At 38.7% G+C, this 20,290-nt stretch overlaps 2 protein-coding genes across 2 annotated transcripts; both read right to left on the bottom strand.

The window, feature by feature from the left end:
• Positions 1-532: 532 nt before the first annotated feature.
• cabz01076234.2 lies at positions 533-9,072 on the bottom strand. Its single transcript, XM_053343083.1, is given in 9 exon segments — positions 533-1,194; positions 1,299-1,343; positions 1,507-1,530; positions 1,632-1,673; positions 2,062-2,163; positions 7,443-7,724; positions 7,829-8,185; positions 8,741-8,812; positions 8,998-9,072. Coding segments are annotated over 9 exon segments (1,494 nt in total). The 5' UTR covers positions 9,002-9,072; the 3' UTR covers positions 533-628.
• On the bottom strand, positions 9,037-16,660 carry LOC128383464 (butyrophilin subfamily 2 member A2-like). The gene is made up of 6 exons (XM_053343082.1): positions 16,522-16,660; positions 16,264-16,335; positions 15,329-15,685; positions 14,943-15,224; positions 9,761-9,862; positions 9,037-9,059 (listed from the first exon to the last, which is right to left on the bottom strand). Exons 1-6 carry the CDS (start codon positions 16,523-16,525, stop codon positions 9,037-9,039), a joined length of 840 nt encoding a protein of 279 aa, XP_053199057.1. The 5' UTR covers positions 16,526-16,660.
• Positions 16,661-20,290: the final 3,630 nt, after the last annotated feature.

Genomic DNA, 20,290 nt, shown 5'->3' with positions numbered 1-20,290 from the left:
AACAGGACACACAGCTGACCACTGATATATGCTCAGTACATGGACGTAACAATACAATCAATTATGGCTTTATATGATAAACCCATTGTAATTAGTGTTTATATGATCAACCCCTTATAATTAGTGTTTAAACAATATATGTGTAAATGTCAGTGCATGTTTACTTGTAGTGCCATAAAAATTAAACGTACATTGAAATACAAATAAGTTCAAATTGAGTTCAAATAAAAAATTACAAAGCAAAAGTGCAATTACAATACAGTCTAAATGACAATATAATTATGTTAATATTAGGGTTGTAGTTATGATGTCAAGACTGTCTAAAATACACTTAATAGTAGATCTACAGCAATTGAGTTTCAAATGACCTGATCATGCATTGGTATGGAGTTTGAGATAGTGTCACCATTAACATTTTAGATTTAATGTAACTACTGATATTTTATAAACGATGGGTGGGTGACGTCTGTTTAAGTAATTCATTTTCTTGAACAGAATAATGTAAAGGCTAAATTTGGAACGTTTTTTCTCCCTCAGAAGAGGATAACAGTACAGAGCTGAAATAAACAACAGATCCTGATTGTTATCATCTTACTGCCTTTCCATAGTGTTTTAAGAAAGTGATGTTTCATCCAGAGTTTGTCGTGCCACTAGATTGATCCAGTATTGATTTCTGCAGAATCGCCATAGGTGCTGCGTCACCTATACCAGGATTGAAAAAGGGAAAGACTTCATCTCTGAATGAAGCTGTTACACTGGCAATGAGACACTGACGTTCCACATCATAAAAGGAAAGCTCTCCGCTGTCATAATTCACAAACACGCCAACCGTCTGAGGTCTTGAAGAGACAGGGACCAATACATTTGTTTCTGCACTAATCTGCAAGCTCGCTTCTCTCTCACGAGAAGAGGACAGGAACCAGAAACCTTTAGATGCAGTTATGGGAACTTCAGACTCACGAGGGATGTTAGGAGCACTTGTAACCCCGACCCACCAGGACTTTTTACTCTCCACTCCACTTTTCCCCAAAGAAACCTCCCAGTAGTGCTGTCCAGAAGAGAAGCCAGGTGTTCCTTTAATTGCAGTGAGACAGGTAACCTTTTGTCCAACAGTAAATTTATCTGGTGCGTCTCTCAGTATACCATCCTTGATTGTGAGATATTGGCTTCTTGTCCCCTCAAGTTGAACCTTTACTGTTGAAAATTGAAAATGAGATGAGAATAACATTTTTTAAAAAGTCAGGTTAGAACAACATTCAAGTAATTAAGTGTGATTCTCAACAATATCAAGTTATTACCGTAAGATTTCATACATGTTGACAGATCTGTTGGCTGGACCACATCTGTGATAAAGACAGAGTAAAGATATATATAAGACATATTACACTCCAAGCTATAATAAGTGTCTGTTCCTATTAAAATGTATAACTGTAGTTTTGTGCTTCAGTGCACAGATAGTGATGTACTTTGATCATATGAACAATGACAGAGTGAGTTAATCCTTACCTTTTCGTAGAAGTTCCCGATTCTCTGGAAAGAAAATACAGAAAATTGTTTACACATTCATTTTATTTTATTACACTTATTAATTATAAACAGTGTACTCAATGTGACCATGTGGTCTTTCTCACCTTCATCACTCCCTGGTTTGTTTGCCTTTCCCAAAATCAGAACTGAAATTAAAAAGTGGATGAATCAAAAGATATGTAATTCCAAAATGTTTTTATTGTCAATCAATTCTTCATGTACTTCTTCAAGCATGAAGATCTACTGCAGTCTTTTCTCATATATGAGAGTGAATTGAACATTTTTCTGTCATTTTATAGACTAAAGGATCATTGATTAATAAAAAAGAATAAACAGCAGATTAAACAAGAATGTGAATAATTCTTAGTTGCACACCTACCTTAAACACTACAGAAACAACTATGGATTTATTTAATTTTCATTTCGAGTTCATATCTGTGAAATACATCAATCTTGATTTTTGTTTTGGTCCTGAAATGATGTACGTAATGTACCCAGGCAGATTATGTCATCTAAAGAAAACCAAACACTTACCTCTCTTTCTGAAGTACAACAGTCCAAGTGAAGCTAACACAGCAATCAGGAGAATCAGGACACCAAATGCCACCCAGCCCCCCACTGCTGAGGATCCTGGCTCTGAATAAAAAAGAAAAAAAAAATTTGTAGGGAAAAAAAGAGAAAAAAGACACTATATTGCATACATACAAACAATTATCTTTACCCTCTTTCTGAGGAGTTTCAGGCTTACATCACCTGTCTTCAGCCCGCCAGATGTAGCATCCTTTAAGCCAAACTCCACTCTGCCCTGGTACGGTGTCACTTCCAACCTTTTTGCCCGGTAGAACATGATTGGGGCATCAAAGTTATCACCAAGGTACCAACGTACCTCCAGATTCTCTGCACTTTGTGATGGACTGAGCCAGCATGGTAATGTAATTGCATGGCCGCTGTCCGCTGAGACTGCAGTCTTCGTCAAGACCACCAAATTACTTGAAACTATAAAACAGTAAAACATTCATTTTAGTTCATGTTTTTAGTGACAATTCAAATCAAATCTCAGATAAGACAAACAATTATCCACCAACTTGTATTCAAGTTCATTATCTGTAAAACATCTGTGAAAAAATGCCAATCACAATATCCTAGTTTCATTTCATTACACTTTCATTTTTCCAAGGTGAAGTCATCAAGTCTTGTTTTGTCTAACTAACAATCTGATTAGTTTACTGTAGTTTAAGATGAGGAAAAGCAGAATATTATCACATTTTACTACCTGAAACCAACAAATATTCGGCGTTTTGGCCAAATTTAATCAAACCCAGGATGCTGCAGCAACTTAAGATGCAATATCGCCCCCTAGTGACCTTACTAACTATTTGATGATCCCCTGCAATAAATCATATGTTGCTGAGTTATAGCACAAAGTTGCTCTTTAATGGAAAAACACGAAGTCAGGCACACACAAAAAACAGTCAGCATGTTAGGGAAAAACTGGTGAGAATGGAGAGTAAGATATACAAAATAAGAGATAAGGGAACTCATAAGTATAAAACAGATGTGAAGAATACTTACCAGGAAGAGAGCTATACAGAAATGCACAAAGAGCTACCACAAAGCACCTGTGGGTCTGCTGTAGGCTTCCACCTGGAAAATAGGAGGAATAAAAATGACGCAATTCATTAATTGTCTTTAATGAAATGTAATGTCAGGATAGTCTCCAAACCTCACTGCAGCTCGCAGTCGAGCTTTAACAACACAACTACCATAAAAACAACAGAATAGAAGATGATTTTGTGATTCATAAACCGCGTATTGAATCCTCGGCCTACCCATATCCTGCTTCAAGTCCGGGGTGAAATAAAACCTTCTTAATGCAACTCCAGATCAAGTCCTGCAGATGGAAAGGAATCCTTAGACTATATGGTATTGCCTCGAATTGGGATGTTTTGTAGATTTGTAGTTTTTAGTTAGATTCGTATAAATTGGACATCATAGCATAAATGATTGAAAAGGAAAATTGTATAAAAAATATGAATAACAAATAATCGGCACAATCATATTATCAAATTAAAGGTGATTTCAACCAAAAAACCAAATGTGTGAAGAAAATTAAACGGATTTATTTAATTTTGTGTTCATATCTATGGATCAATCTTGATTTAAAAAAAGGGCTTTATTATGGTCCTGAAAATCATCAGATGGCAGATTATGCCATCTGATGAAAATCAAACACTTACCTCTCTTTTTGAAGTAAAACAGTCCAAGTGAAGCTAACACAGCAATCAGGAGAATCAGGACACCAAATGCCACCCAGACCCCCACTGCTGAGGATCCTGACTCTGAATAAAAAGGAAAAAAGTGTATTTTTGGGGGAAAAGAGAAAAAATACAATATATTGCACACATACAAACGATTATCTTTACCCTCTTTGTGAGGAGGTGCAGGAGCAGTCTTGCCTCTTTTGCCTCTGAGCAGGAAACTTCAGAGGAGTTGGAGACAAGAATCCAGCTGTGGACTGACTGAAGACCTGAAGAATCTAGGCTGTGCTGCAGGCCTTTGGGGGTCAGATCCTGTTTCTGGACCGACCAGCGCAGCCATGGCTCTGGATGCCAGCCTTTAGAGTCACAGCTCACATTCGCCATTTTATCTTTCAACATTACTGACAGAGTAGAGGGAGCTCCCGTTTCTGGGGAGAGACAGAGGAGGACAAAGAAGAATATTTGATTAAAAGTCAGTTACATAATCTACTTTTGTGGGATTTTTCCCCCCATTTTCGTGATACAACCATTCACAGTGAGTTTGACACTTCCAATTACTATCGGCCGGTGGCCCTGACACTGGTGGTGATGAAATGTTTTGAGCATCTTGTACTGGGACGCTTAAAGAACAGCATCCCCCCCCTCCCTAGACCACCAATTTGCCTATAGGGCAAACAGGTCGACTGAGGACGCAGTGTCACTAACCCTCCACACCGCCCTGACACACCTATACCAGCGGGACAGTTATGTGCAGATGTTATTCATAGACTATAGCTCCGCCTTTAACCCCCCCCCCCCCCCCCCCACATTTATTGTGTATCAGAATGGGCAAAAAAAAACATTATTTCAGAGTCAACAATATGGTCTTATTCACAGTGTAAATACTTAATCTATGAAAAGTATACAGTAGTGATTAGAACATTAGTATTGTGTTATTGTGTACATACTGTAAATACTACCTGTACTTATTAAAGTGAATGACATTTTGCTGTGTTTTCTTAAACTGGATTGTAAAGTGAATTTTAGATTGTGAGTGTTGCAAAGAAAATAGAGAACCCCCCCCCCCCCCCCCCCCCCAAACACAGGATCTCAAATTGATTGATTGTATCGAGAAAGCTGTCAATCACAATAATTGCACACAGACACTGTAAATCCATTTTATAGCTTAAAGGATTGACAGAGGTAATAGTGAAGAAATACAAATAATCTGCACACACAATCATAGCAAAGGTGATTACAAATAAAAAGTCAAATACAACACATCAACGCTTCAAAGTATATCTGCCTTCACGCAGACATGTACAATATTCAGTCATGAAACCAGAATTTCACTTTTGTTTTAGTGTTCTGGATACTTGGCGTTACCAACTTGTACTACATTGGAGCGTTTTGTTGTGTTGCGTTTGTTTTTAAAGTTGGCAACAGAAATTCAGTAGATAATAATAATAGCACCAACAGGACACAGCTGACCACTGATATATGCTCAGTACATGGAAGTAACGATACAATCAATTATGGCTTTATATGATAAACCCATTGTAATTAGTGTTTATATGGTAAACCCCTTATAATTAGTGTTTAAACAATATATGTGTGTAAATGTCAGTGCATGTTTACTTGTAGTGGCATAAAAATTAAATGTACATTGAAATACAAATAAGTTCAAATTGAGTTCAAATAAAAAATTACAAAGCAAAAGTACAATTACAATACAGTCTAAATGACAATATAATTATGTTAATATTTATGATTTCTTAAGAGTTATGATGTCAATACACTTAATAGTAGATCTACAGCAATTGAGTTTCAAATGACCTGATCATGCATTGGTATGGAGTTTGAGATAGTGTCACCATTAACATTTTAGCTTTAACGTAACTACTGATGTTATATAAACGATGGGTGGGTGATTACTTTTCTTGAACAGAATAATGTAAAGGCTAAATTTGGAAAGTTTTTTTCTCCCTCAGTACAGGATAAAAGTACAGAGCTGAAATAAACAACAGATCCTGATTGTTATCATCTTACTGTCTTTCCATAGTGTTTTAAGAAAGTGGTGTTTCATCCAGAGTTTGTCGTGCCACTAGATTGATCTGGTACTGGTTTCTGCAGTATCTCCATAGGTGCCTTGTCACCTATACCAGGATTGAAAAGGGGAAAGACTTCACCACTGAATGAAGTTACACTGGCAATGAGACACTGACGTTCCACATCATAAAAGGAAAGCTCTCCGCTGTCATAATTCACAAACACGCCAACCGTCTGAGGTCTTGAAGAGACAGGGACCAATACATTTGTTTCTGCACTAATCTGCAAGCTCGCTTCTCTGTCAGGAGAAGAGGACAGGAACCAGAAGCCATTAGATGGAACTTCAGAGTCACAAGGGATGTTAGCAGCACTTGTAACCCCGACCCACCAGGACTTTTTAGTCTCCAATCCATTTTTCTTCAAAGAAACCTCCCAGTAATGTCGTCCAGAAGAGAAGCCAGGTGTTCCTTTAATTGCAGTGAGACAGGTAACCTTTTGTCCAACAGGAAATTTATCTGGTGCGTCTCTCAGTTTACCATCCTTGATTGTAAGATATTGGCTTCCTGTCCCCTCAAGTTTAACATTTACTGTTGAAAATTGAAAATGAGATGAGAATAACATTTTAAAAAAAGTCAGGTTAGAACAACATTCAAGTAATTAAGTGTGATTCTCAACAATATCAAGTTATTACCGTAATAAGGGATAAATCTTGACAGATCTATTGGCTGGACCACATCTGTGATAAAGACAAAGTAAAGATATATATAAGACATATTACACTCCAAGCTATAATAAGTGTCTGTTCCTATTAAAATGTATAACTGTACTTTTGTGCTTCAGTGCACAGATAGTGATGTACTTTGATCATATGAACAATGACAGAGTGAGTTAATCCTTACCTCGTAGAAGTTCCCGATTCTCTGCAAAGGAAATACAGAAAATTGTTTACACATTCATTTTATTTTATTACACTTATAAACAGTGTACTCAATGTGACCATGTGGTCTTTCTCACCTTCATCACTCCGTGGTGTGTCTGTCTTTCCCAAAAACAGACCTGAAATTAAAAAGTGGATGAATCAACAGAAATGTAATTCCAAAATGTTTTTATTGTCAATCAATTCTTCATGTACTTCTTCAAGCATGAAGATCTACTGCAGTCTTTTCTCATATATGAGAGTGAATTGAACGTTTTTCTGTCATTTTATAGACTAAAGGATCATTGATTAATAAAAAGAATAAACAGCAGATTAAACAAGAATGGGAATAATTGTTAGTTGCACACCTACCTTAAACACTACAGAAACAACTATGGATTTATTTAATTTTCATTTCGAGTTCATAACTATGAGATACATCAATCTTGATTTTTGTTTTGGTCCTGAAATGATGTACGTAATGTACCCAGGCAGATTATGTCATCTAAAGAAAACCAAACACTTACCTCTCTTTCTGAAGTACAACAGTCCAAGTGAAGCTAACACAGCAATCAGGAGAATCAGGACACCAAATGCCACCCAGCCCCCCGCTGCTGGGGATCCTGGCTCTGAATAAAAAAGAAAAAAAAAATTGTAGGGAAAAAAAGAGAAAAAAGACAATATATTGCATACATACAAACAATTATCTTTACCCTCTTTCTGAGGAGGTACCAGGAACAGTCTTGCCTCTTTTGCCCCTTCATCAGAGAGTCCTACTGAGCAGGAAACTTCAGAGGAGTAGGGGACAAGAATCCAGCTGTGGACTGACTGAAGACCTGAAGAATCTAGGCTGTGCTGCAGGCCTCTGGGGGTCAGATCCTGTTTCTGATCCGACCAGCGCAGCCGTGGTTCTGGATGCCAGCCTTTAGAGCTACAGCTCACATTCGCCATGTTATCTTTGAATACTACTGACAGAATAGGGGGGTCTCCAGTTTCTGAGGAGAGTAAGAGGGATGGAGGAGGAAGATGAAGAGTATTTGATTAAAAGTTGGATATAAAATCTACTTTTGGGTATTTTTTTCACTTTCAAGATACTCACTCCTCACAGTGAGTTTGACCTTTGCATTGTCATAACCCTGATCGCTGCTGACGTAACAAGTGTAGTCTCCTTCGTCCTTTAGTGTGGCACTTAACAGTTTCAGGCTTACATCACCTGTCTTCAGCCCGCCAGATGTAGCATCCTTTAAGCCAAACTCCACTCTGCCCTAGTGCGGTGTCACTTCTAACCTTTTTGCCCGGTAGAACATGATTGGGTCATCAAAGTTATCACCAAGGTACCAACGTACCTCCAGATTCTCTGCACTTTGTGATGGACTGAGCCAGCATGGTAATGTAATTGCATGACCGCTGTCCGCTGAGACTGCAGTCTTCGTCAAGACCACCAAATTACTTGAAACTATAAAACAGTAAAACATTAATTTTAGTTCATGTTTTAGAAATTTTCTTCAGTTTTTAGTGACAGTTCAAATCAAATCTCAGATAAGATAAACAATTATCCACCAACTTGTATTTAGTTCATTATCTGTAAAACATCTGTGAAAAAATGCCAATCACAGTTTTGTCTGACTAACAATCTGGTTAGTTTACTGTAGTTTAAGATGAGGAAAAGCAGAAAATTATCACATTTTACAACCTGAAACCAACAAATATTTGGCGTTTTGGCCAAATTTAATCAAACCAAGGATGCTGCAGAGGCTGAAGATGCAATATCGCCCCCTAGTGACCTTATTGAAAACTATTTGATGATCCCCCTACAATAAATCATATGTTGCTGAGTTATAGCACAAAGTTTCTCTTTAATGGAAAAACATGAAGTCCGGCACACACAAAAAACAGTCAGCATGTTAGAGAAAAACTGGTGAGAATGGAGAGTGTTAGAGAAAAACTGGTGAGAATGGAGAGATAAGATAAGGGAACTCATAAGTATAAAACAGATGTAAAGAATACTTACCAGGAAGAGAGCTATACAGAAATGCACAAAGAGCTACCACAAAGCACCTGTTGGTCTGCTGTAGACTTCCACCTGGAAAATAGGAGGAATAAAAATGACACAATTCGTTATTTGTGTTTAATGAAATGTAATGTCAGGATAGTCTCCAAACCCCACTGCAGCTCGCAGTCGAGCTTTAACAACACAACTACCATAAAAACAGCAGAATAGAAGATGACTTTGTGATTCATAAACCGCGTATTGAATCCTCGGCCTACCCATATCCTGCTTCAAGTCCGGGGTAAAATAAAACCTTCTTAATGCAACTCCAGATCAAGTCCTGCAGACGGAAATGAATCCTTATGTCGTATTGCGTCAGATTGGTGTCTTTTTAGTGTAGATTCGTCAAAAACCCGGGAAGAAAACCCTAAATTAATCTTCGTAAGGTTTTCCTGGAGAGAATTGTCTTTACTTTCACTTTCCAACTGGCGCGGACAGTGGACGCAGGATATCGGGAATGGCGTAGGGGGCGGATTTAAGGAGTTGACGGGATCATAAGTCAGTGGCTATTGGCATAGATTCCTCCATATTAGTCGTATATTTGTCGTTGCTATGAAGTTATTATGTCAAACTGTCCGGTAAAAATATCTAGTTTGACAATATGTAGCTACGGAAGCCCTGATAGGTAGGTGAGAATCCTTCTTTTCTTTTTTTTTGGAGATCCTCTAACTCTGATCTAAATTCTCTTCTCTCCTGTAAGTTTTGCTAATAATGTGAATTTTACATTGTGGACATCATAGCATAAATGATTGAAAAGGAAAATTGTATACAAAATATGAATAACAAATAATTGGCACAATCATAATATGAAATAAAATTAAAGGTGATTTCAACCAAAAATTTAAATGTGTGAAGAAATTAAATGGATTTATTTAATTTTGTGTTCATATCTATGGATCAATCTTGATTTTAAAAAAAGGGCTTTATTATGGTCCTGAAAATCATCAGATAGCAGATTATGCATGAAAATCAAACACTTACCTCTCTTTCTGAAGTGCAACAGTCCAAGTGAAGCTAACACAGCAATCAGGAGTATCAGGACACCAAAGGCCACCCAGACCCCCACTGCTGAGGATCCTGACTCTAAATAAAAAGGAAAAAGGTGTATTTATGGGGGAAAAGAGAAAAAAGACAATATATTGCACACATACAAATAATTATCTTTACCCTCTTTGTGAGGAGGTGCAGGAGCAGTCTTGCCTCTTTTGCCTCTGAGCAGGAAACTTCAGAGGAGTAGTTGACAAGAATCCAGCTGTGGACTGACTGAAGACCTGAAGAATCTAGGCTGTGCTGCAGGCCTTTGGGGGTCAGATCTTGTTTCTGGTCCGACCAGTGTAGCCGTGGCTCTGGATGCCAGCCTTCAGGGTCACAGCTCACATTCGCCATTTTATCTTTCAACACTACTAACAGAATTGGAGGGGCTCCCGTTTCTGAGCAGAGACAGAGGAGGACAATGAAGAATATTTGATTAAAAGTCAGTTACATAATCTACTTTTGTGGGGTTTCACCCCCAATTTCGTGATACTTACCATTCACAGTGAGTTTGACACTTCCAATTACTATCGGCCGGTGGCCCTGACACCGGTGGTGATGAAATGCTTTGAGCATCTTGTACTGGGACGCTTAAAGAACAGCATCCCCCCCTCCCTAGACCACCAATTTGCCTATAGGGCAAACAGGTCGACTGAGGACGCAGTGTCACTAACCCTCCACACCGCCCTGACACATCTGGACCAGCGGGACAGTTATGTGCGGATGTTAATCTCCCCCCCCCCCCCCCCATAAACTAGCCACCAAGCTGGACCACCTAGGCCTCAACACACACCTGAGCAGCTGGGTCCTGGACTTCCTCAGGCCGACCACAGACTGAGCGCATGGGGAGACACGTCTCCTCTAGCATCACCCTGAACATTGGTGCACCACAGGGCTGTCTGTTGAGCCCCTTCCTCTTTAACGTCTACACTCTGGACTGCAAACCCACCCACGTGGCCAACACCATCTTGAAGTTTGCAGACGACACCAGGATCACGGTGGTGGTGGCAGGATCACGTTAAATGACGAGACCGCCTACAGGACAGAGGTAGAGAACCTGGTGAGCTGGAGCTGAGAAAACAACCTAAACCTCAATGCAGCAAAGACAAAGGAGATGATTCTGGACTTCAGGAGGAAACAGAAGCAGAACATCAAGTACCTTGGGGTCAACATCAGCCATGACCTGACCTGGACCGTCAACACCACGATGACGGCCAAGAAAGGACTTCAAAGGCTTCACTTCCTGAGGTGCTTGAAGAGGGCACACCCCCCACAACAGCTGCTGGTGAGCTTTTACAGGTCAGCCATCGAGTCAGTCCTCACATACTGCATCACAGTATGGTACTGTAGTTGCACCACAGAAAACAGGAAAGCTCTCCAGCGCATCATCAAGACTGCAGAGAGGATCATCGGCACTCAGCTCCCCAGACTAGAGGACATCTTCCAGACCTGCTGCATCCGGAAGGCTAAGAGCATTACCAGAGACAGCACACACCCTATTGTATCTGTCCGGATTATTCTTTTTTTTTCTCCTCACGATGATGGCCTTTTTGCCCCCCTAAACGTGCCCCATAACTCACCAAAGTTGTACAAAGAGCTACCACACGTGGGTCTTATGTAGTCCTACACATATAAAAAGGGAGGAATAATAGCTTTCATATGACACAATTCGTAATTTGTATTAAATGAACTTTAACATCAGAAAAGTCTCCAAAGCCCACTAGGGTTTGCAATAGTGAGCTTACGATAACACAACTTCCATAAAAACAGCAGAATAAAAGCTGATTTTGTGATTTATAAACTGCACATTGAATTCTCGACCTACCCGTATACTGCTGCAAGTCCAGGGTGAAATATAACCTTCTCAATGCAACTCCAGATCCTTATATCCTCATGGCGTCATGTTGGGTTGGTTTTAGTGTAGATTCTCCGTAGACTTGAAACAAAAGAAATGAATCCTCACAAGGCGTTTGTGGAGAGTTTCTTTTACTTCCACTTTTCAAGGGGCGCTGACAGGGGCACTGACAGTTCTGCTTAGGAGGTGGCTACAACAGACAGTTCCGCATCTTGTGTTCACTACCACTGAAGGCTGATGACCAAACATGAATGTGTAAAGCTTTTTGGAAGAAGGAACTAATGGTTCCAATCCTTAAAAATCCCCACAGAGAGACTACATGTCATCTGAACTCTGGACTATGGACCATGATGCACCTGTGAAGGGGTTCTTTCGTACCTCTATACCATGATCATAGTCAGACTAGTATGTATCAAGGCACGCTTACTTGAATTTATTGTGTATCAGAATGGGAAAAAAAAAACATTATTTCAGAGTCAACAATATGGTCTTATTCACAGTGTAAATACTTAATCTATGAAAAGTATACAGTAGTGATTAGAACATTAGTATTGTGTTATTGTGTACATACTGTAAATACTACCTGTACTTATTAAAGTGAATGACATTTTGCTGTGTTTTCTTAAACTGGATTGTAAAGTGAATTTTACATTGTGGACATAGTGTTGCAAAGAAAATAGAGACCCCCCCCCCCCAAACACAGGATCTCAAATTGATTGATTTTTAGATTTTATTGAGAAAGCTGTCAATCATAATAATTACACACAGACACTGTAAAACCATTTTATAGCTTAAAGGATTGACAGAGGTAATAGTGAAGAAATACAAATAATCTGCACACACAATCATAGCAAAGGTGATTACAAATAAAAAGTCAAATACAACACATCAACGCTTCAAAGTATATCTGCCTTCATGCAGACATGTACAATATTCAGTCATGAAACCAGAATTTCGCTTTTGTTTTAGTGTTCTGGATACTTGGTCTTACCAACTTGTACTACATTGGAGCGTTTTGTTGTGTTGCGTTTGTTTTTAAAGTTGGCAACAGAAATTCAGTAGATAATAATAATAGCACCAACAGAACACAGCTGACCACTGATATATGCTCAGTACATGGAGGTAACAATACAATCAATTATGGCTTTATATGATCAACCCATTATAATTAGTGTTTAAACAATATATGTGTAAATGTCAGTGCGTGTTTACTTGTAGTGGCATAAAAATTAAACGTACATTGAAATACAAATAAGTTCAAATTGAGTTCAAATAAAAACTTACAAAGCAAAAGTGCAATTACAATACAGTCTAAATGACAATATAATTATGTTAATATTAGGGTTGTAGTTATGATGTCAATACACTTAATAGTAGATCTACAGCAATTGAGTTTCAAATGACCTGATCATGCATTGGTATGGAGTTTGAGATAGTGTCACCATTAACATTTTAGATTTAATGTAACTACTGATATTTTATAAACGATGGGTGGGTGACATCTGTTTAAGTAATTAATTTTCTTGAACAGAATAATGTAAAGGCTAAATTTGGAACGTTTTTTCTCCCTCAGCAGGGGATAACAGTACAGAGCTGAAATAAACAACAGATCCTGATTGTTATCATCTTACTGCCTTTCCATAGCGTTTTAAGAAAGTGGTGTTTCATCCAGAGTTTGTCGTGCCACTAGATTGATCCAGTACTGATTTCTGCAGTATCTGCATAGGTGCTGCGTCACCTATACCAGGATTGAAAAAGGGAAAGACTTTACGTCTGAATGAAGCCGTTACACTGGCAATGAGACACTGACGTTCCACATCATAAAAGGAAAGCTCTCCGCTGCCATAATTCACAAACACGCCAACCGTCTGAGGTCTTAAAGAGACATCGAATACATTTGTTTCTGCACTAATCTGCAAGCTCGCATCTCTGTCGGGAGAAGAGGACAGGAACCAGAAACCATTAGATGCAGTTACTTCAGAGTCACGAGGGAAATCAGCAGCATTTGTAACCCCGACCCACCAGGACTTTTTTGTCTCCACTCCATTTTTCCCCAAAGAAACCTCCCAGTAGTGCTGTCCAGAAGAGAAGCCAGGTGTTCCTTTAATTGCAGTGAGACAGGTAACCTTTTGTCCAGCAGTAAATTGACCTGTTGCGTCTCTCAGTATACCATCCTTGATTGTGAGATATTCGCTTCCTGTCCCCTCAAGTTTAACATTTACTGTTGAAAATTGAAAATGAGATGAGAATAACATTTTTTTAAAAGTCAGGTTAGAACAACATTCAAGTAATTAAGTGTGATTCTCAACAATATCAAGTTATTACCGTAAGATTTCATACATGTTGACAGATCTGTTGGCTGGACCACATCTGTGATAAAGACAAAGTAAAGATATATATAAGACATATTACACTCCAAGCTATAACAAGTGTCTGCTCCTATTAAAATGTATAACTGTAGTTTTGTGCTTCAGTGCACAGATAGTGATGTGCTTTGATCATATGAACAATGACAGAGTGAGTTAATCCTTACCTTTTGGTAGAAGATCGCGATTCTCTGGAAAGAAAATACAGAAAATTGTAACACATTCATTTCATTTTATTACACTTATTAATCATAAATAGTGTACTCAATGTGACCATGTGATCTTTCTCACCTTCATCACTCCGTGGTGTGTCTGTCTTTTCCAAAAACAGACCTGAAATTAAAAAGTGGATGAATCAAAAGATATGTAATTCCAAAATGGTTTTATAGTCAATCAATTCTTCATGTACTTCTTCAAGCATGAAGATCTACTGCAGTCTTTTCTCATATATGAGAGTGAATTGAACGTTTTTCTGTCATTTTATAGACTAAAGGATCATTGATTAATAAAAAGAATAAACAGCAGATTAAACAAGAATGGGAATAATTGTTAGTTGCACACGTACCTTAAACACCACAGAAACAACTATGGATTTATTTAATTTTCATTTCGAGTTCATATCTGTGAGATACATCAATCTTGATTTTTGTTTTGGTTCTGAAATGATGTACGTAATGTACCCAGGCAGATTATGTCATCTAAAGAAAACCAAACACTTACCTCTCTTTCTGAAGTAAAACAGTCCAAGTGAAGCTAACACAGCAATCAGGAGAAACAAGACAAAACCAAATGCCACCCAGCCCCCCGCTGCTGGGGATCCTGGCTCTGAATAAAAAAGAAAAAAAAAATTTGTACGGAAAAAAAGAGAAAACAGACAATATAATGCATACATACAAACAATTACCTTTACCCTCTTTCCGAGGAGGTACCAGGAACAGTCTTGACTCTTTTGCCCCTTCATCAGAGAGTCCTACTGAGCAGGAAACTTCAGAGGAGTAGGGGACAAGAATCCAGCTGTGGACTGACTGAAGACCTGAAGAATCTAGGCTGTGCTGCAGGCCTTTGGGGGTCAGATCCTGTTTTTGGACCGACCAGCGCAGCCGTGGCTCTGGATGCCAACCTTTAGAGCTACAGCTCACATTCGCCATGTTATCTTTCAACTCAACTGACAGAGTAGGGAGGTCTCCCGTTTCTGAGGAGAGTAAGAGGGACGGAGGAGGAAGATGAAGAGTATTTGATTAAAAGTTGGATATAAAATCTACTTTTGGGTATTTTTTTCACTTTCATGATACTCACTAGTCACAGTGAGTTTGACCTTTGCATTGTCATAACCCTGATCGCTGCTGACGTAACAAGTGTAGTCTCCTTCGTCCTTAAGTGTGGCACTTAACAGTTTCAGGCTTACATCACCTGTCTTCAGCCCGCCAGATGTAGCATCCTTTAAGCCAAACTCCACTCTGCCCTGGTACGGTGTCACTTCAAACTGTTTTGCCCGGTAGAACATGATTGGGGCATCAAAGTTATCACCAAGGTACCAACGTACCTCCAGATTCTCTGCACTTTGTGATGGACTGAGCCAGCATGGTAATATAATTGCATGGCCGCTGTCCGCTGAGACTGCAGTCTTCGTCAAGACCACCAAATTACTTGAAACTATAAAACAGTAAAACATTCATTTTAGTTCATGTTTTAGTGACAATTCAAATCAAATCTCAGATAAGACAAACAATTATCCACCAACTTGTATTCAAGTTCATTATCTGTAAAACATCTGTGAAAAAATGCCAATCACAATATCCTAGTTTCATTTCATTACACTTTCATTTTTCCAAGGTGAAGTCATCAAGTCTTGTTTTGTCTGACTAATAATCTGATTAGTTTACTGTAGTTTAAGATGAGGAAAAGCAGAATATTATCACATTTTACTACCTGAAACCAACAAATATTTGGCGTTTTGGCCAAATTTAATCAAACCCAGGATGCTGCAGCAACTGAAGATGCAATATCGCCCCCTAGTGACCTTATTGAAAACTATTTGATGTTCCCCTACAATAAATCATATGTTGCTGAGTTATAGCACAAAGTTGCTCTTTAATGGAAAAACATGAAGTCAGGCACACACAAAAAACAGTCAGCATGTTAGGGAAAAACTGGTGAGAATGGAGAGTGAGATATACAAAATAAGAGATAAGGGAACTCATAAGTATAAAACAGATGTGAAGAATACTTACCAGGAAGAGAGCTATACAAAAATGCACAAAGAGCTACCATAAAGCACCTGTGGGTCTGCTGTAGACTTCCACCTGGAAAATAGGAGGAATAAAAATGACGCAATTCATTATTTGTGTTTAATGAAATGTAATGTCAGGATAGTCTCCAAACCTCACTGCAGCTCGCAGTCGATCTTTAACAACACAACTACCATAAAAACAACAGAATAGAAGATGACTTTGTGATTCATATAAAGGCGTATTGAATCCTCGGCCTACCCATGTCCTGCTTCAAGTCCAGGGTGAAATAAAACCTTCTTAATGCAACTCCAGATCAAGTCCTGCAGACGGAAATGAATCCTTATATCGTATTGCGTCAGATTGGTGTCTTTTTAGTGTAGATTCGTCAAAAACCCGGGAAGAAAACCCTAAATTAATCTTCGTAAGGTTTTCCTGGAGAGAATTGTCTTTACTTTCACTTTCCAACTGGCGCTGACAGTGGACGCAGGATATCGGAAATGGCGTAGGGGGCGGATTTAAGGAATGACGGGATCATAAGTAAGTGGCTATTGGCATAGATTCCTCCATATTAGTCGTATATTTATTGTTGCTATGAAGTTATTATGTCAAACTGTCTGGTAAAAATATCTAGTTTGACAATATGTAGCTACGGAAGCCCTGACAGGTAGCTGAGAATCCTTCTTTTCTTTTTTTTTTTGGAGATCCTCTAACTCTGATCTAAATTCTCTTCTCTCCTGTAAGTTTTGCTAATAATGTGAACTTTACATTGTGGACATCATAGCATAAATGATTGAAAAGGAAAATTGTATAAAAAATATGAATAACAAATAATGGGCACAATCATAATATCAAATAAAATTAAAGGTGATTTCAACCAAAAATTTAAATGTGTGAAGAAATTAAATGGATTTATTTAATTTTGTGTTCATATCTATGGATCAGTCTTGATTTAAAAAAAGGGCTTTATTATGGTCCTGAAAATCATCAGATAGCAGATTATGCATGAAAATCAAACACTTACCTCTCTTCCTGAAGTGCAACAGTCCAAGTGAAGCTAACACAGCAATCAGGAGTATCAGGACACCAAAGGCCACCCAGACCCCCACTGCTGAGGATCCTGACTCTAAATAAAAAGGAAAAAGGTGTATTTATGGGGGAAAAGAGAAAAAAGACAATATATTGCACACATACAAATAATTATCTTTACCCTCTTTGTGAGGAGGTGCAGGAGCAGTCTTGCCTCTTTTGCCTCTGAGCAGGAAACTTCAGAGGAGTTGGAGACAAGAATCCAGCTGTGGACTGACTGAAGACCTGAAGAACCTAGGCTGTGCTGCAGGCCTTTGGGGGTCAGATCCTGTTTCTGGTCCGACCAGTGTAGCCGTGGCTCTGGATGCCAACCTTCAGAGTCACAGCTCACATTCGCCATTTTATCTTTCAACACTACTGACAGAATTGGGGGGGCTCCCGTTTCTGTGAAGAGACAGAGGAGGACAATGAAGAATATTTGATTAAAAGTCAGTTACATAATCTACTTTTGTGGGGTTTCCCCCCATTTTCGTGATACTTATCATTCACAGTGAGTTTGACACTTCCAATTACTATCGGCTGGTGGCCCTGACACCGGTGGTGATGAAATGCTTTGAGCATCTTGTACTGGGATGCTTAAAGAACAGAGACAAAGGAGATGATTCTGGACTTCAGGAGGAAACAGAAGCAGAACATCAAGTACCTCTGGGTCAACATCAGCCATGACCTGACCTGGACCGTCAACACCACGATGACGGCCAAGAAAGGACTTCAAAGGCTTCACTTCCTGAGGTGCTTGAAGAGGGCACACCCCCCACAACAGCTGCTGGTGAGCTTTTACAGGTCAGCCATCGAGTCAGTCCTCACATACTGAATCACAGTATGGTACTCTAGTTGCACCACAGACAACAGGAAAGATCTCCAGCGCATCATCAAGACTGCAGAGAGGATCATCGGCACTCAGCTCCATAGACTAGAGGACATCTTCCAGACCTGCTGCATCCAGAAGGCTAAGAGCATTACCAGAGGCAGCACACACCCTAGACACTGCTTCTTTGTCCCCTGCCCTCAGGAAGGCGCTACAGAATACTGAGCGCTCGCACAACGAGACTAAAAAACACCTTCTACCACAGAGCTGTTACACTGCTGAACTCCATCTGTAGCATCCCCGGCTGAATGATGGTCATACTCTTTAACTGATGGTTCATTGTGTTTATCTTCACGAACCTTGTACACTTTGAACACACCGTAAGAGCTACGAAAGAAGACAAAAATAAAATAATTATCTTTCTTTATAACGATGAACTTATCATATCATAGCCTTACAAGATTCACCCAAATGAAATTATGTATTTTTAACTGTTACAATTATTTTTTAACCCATTTTAACCTAAAGACAACTTCGAATAGAGCGCTGTATGTACAATCATATTTAACTTGAAATCAAAGTAGTTTTTAATCTGTCATTTTGTGTCAAATATGCAGTTTTAACCATATATTTTAAAGATAATATAAAAACACAAAATACACCTTTGCATTAATAAACAAATCAATGAAATAACTTTATCTCCTTTAATCTAAACCGATAAGATGCTAATTGGCATTCCTGCTAGCTAAAACACATAATCATAAAACTGCATTAAACTATGACAGACACCACAATTAGAGCTAGGCATTAAACATGACATAACAAGAAATGACCACATTGTGCCCTTATCAGCCAGGTGCTAATTGAACATTATCTGTTTTCCTCCCGTCAGATAGACACACTTTTTTAAAACAGATGTGAAGAATACTAATCAGTGACAGAACTATACAGACATGCACAAAGAGCGACCACATAGCACATGTGGGTCTTATGTAGGCATATAAAAAGGGTGGAATAATACAAATGACACAATTCATAATTTGTATTAAATTAATTTTAACATCAGAAAAGTCTCCAAAGCCCACTAGGGTTTGAAATAGTGAGCTTACGATAACACAACTTCCATAAAAACAGCAGAATAAAAGCTGATTTTGTGATTTATAAACTGCACATTGAATTCTCGACCTACCCGTACACTGCTGCAAGTCCAGGGTGAAATATAACCTTTTCAATGCAACTCCTTATATCCTCATGGCGTCATGTTGGGCTGGTTTTAGTGTAGATTCTCCGAGGACTTGGAACAAAAGAAATGAATCCTCACAAGGCTTTTGTGGAGAGTTTCTTTTACTTCCACTTTTCAAGGGGCCCATACAACAATGACAGTTCTGCTCAGGAAGTGGCTACAACAGACAGTTCCTAATCTAGTGTTCACTTCCACTGAAAGCTGATGACCAAACATGAACAGTAAAGTAAAGTAAAGCTTTTTGGAGGAAGGAACTAATGCGTCCAAATTCTTAAAAATCCCCACAGAGAGACTAAATGTCATCTGAACTCTGGACTATGGACCATGATACACCTGTGAAGGGGTTCTTTCGTACCTCTATACCATGATCATAGTCAGACTAGTATGTATCAAGGCACGCTTACTTGAATTTATTGTGTATCAGAATGGGAAAAAAAAACATTATTTCAGAGTCAACAATATGGTCTTATTCACAGTGTAAATACTTAATCTATGAAAAGTATACAGTAGTGATTAGAACATTAGTATTGTGTTATTGTGTACATACTGTAAATACTACCTGTACTTATTAAAGTGAATGACATTTTGCTGTGTTTTCTTAAACTGGATTGTAAAGTGAATTTTACATTGTGGACACAGACTTGCAAAGAAAATAGAGAACCCTACCCCCCCAAACACACACACACACACACACACACACCCCAAACACAGGATCTCAAATTGATTGATTTTATTGAGAAAGCTGTCAATCATAATAATTACACACAGACACTGTAAAACCATTTTATAGCTTAAAGGATTGACAGGGAAAATAGTGAAGAAATACAAATAATCTGCACACACAATCATAGCAAAGGTGATTACAAATAAAAAGTCAAATACAACACATC

This window comes from Scomber japonicus, chromosome 22 (genome assembly GCF_027409825.1).
Source record: "Scomber japonicus isolate fScoJap1 chromosome 22, fScoJap1.pri, whole genome shotgun sequence".
NCBI lineage: Eukaryota > Metazoa > Chordata > Actinopteri > Scombriformes > Scombridae > Scomber > Scomber japonicus.
The sequence above is the reverse complement of the archived record's forward strand: the minus strand, read 5'-3'. Positions and strand labels throughout refer to the sequence as shown.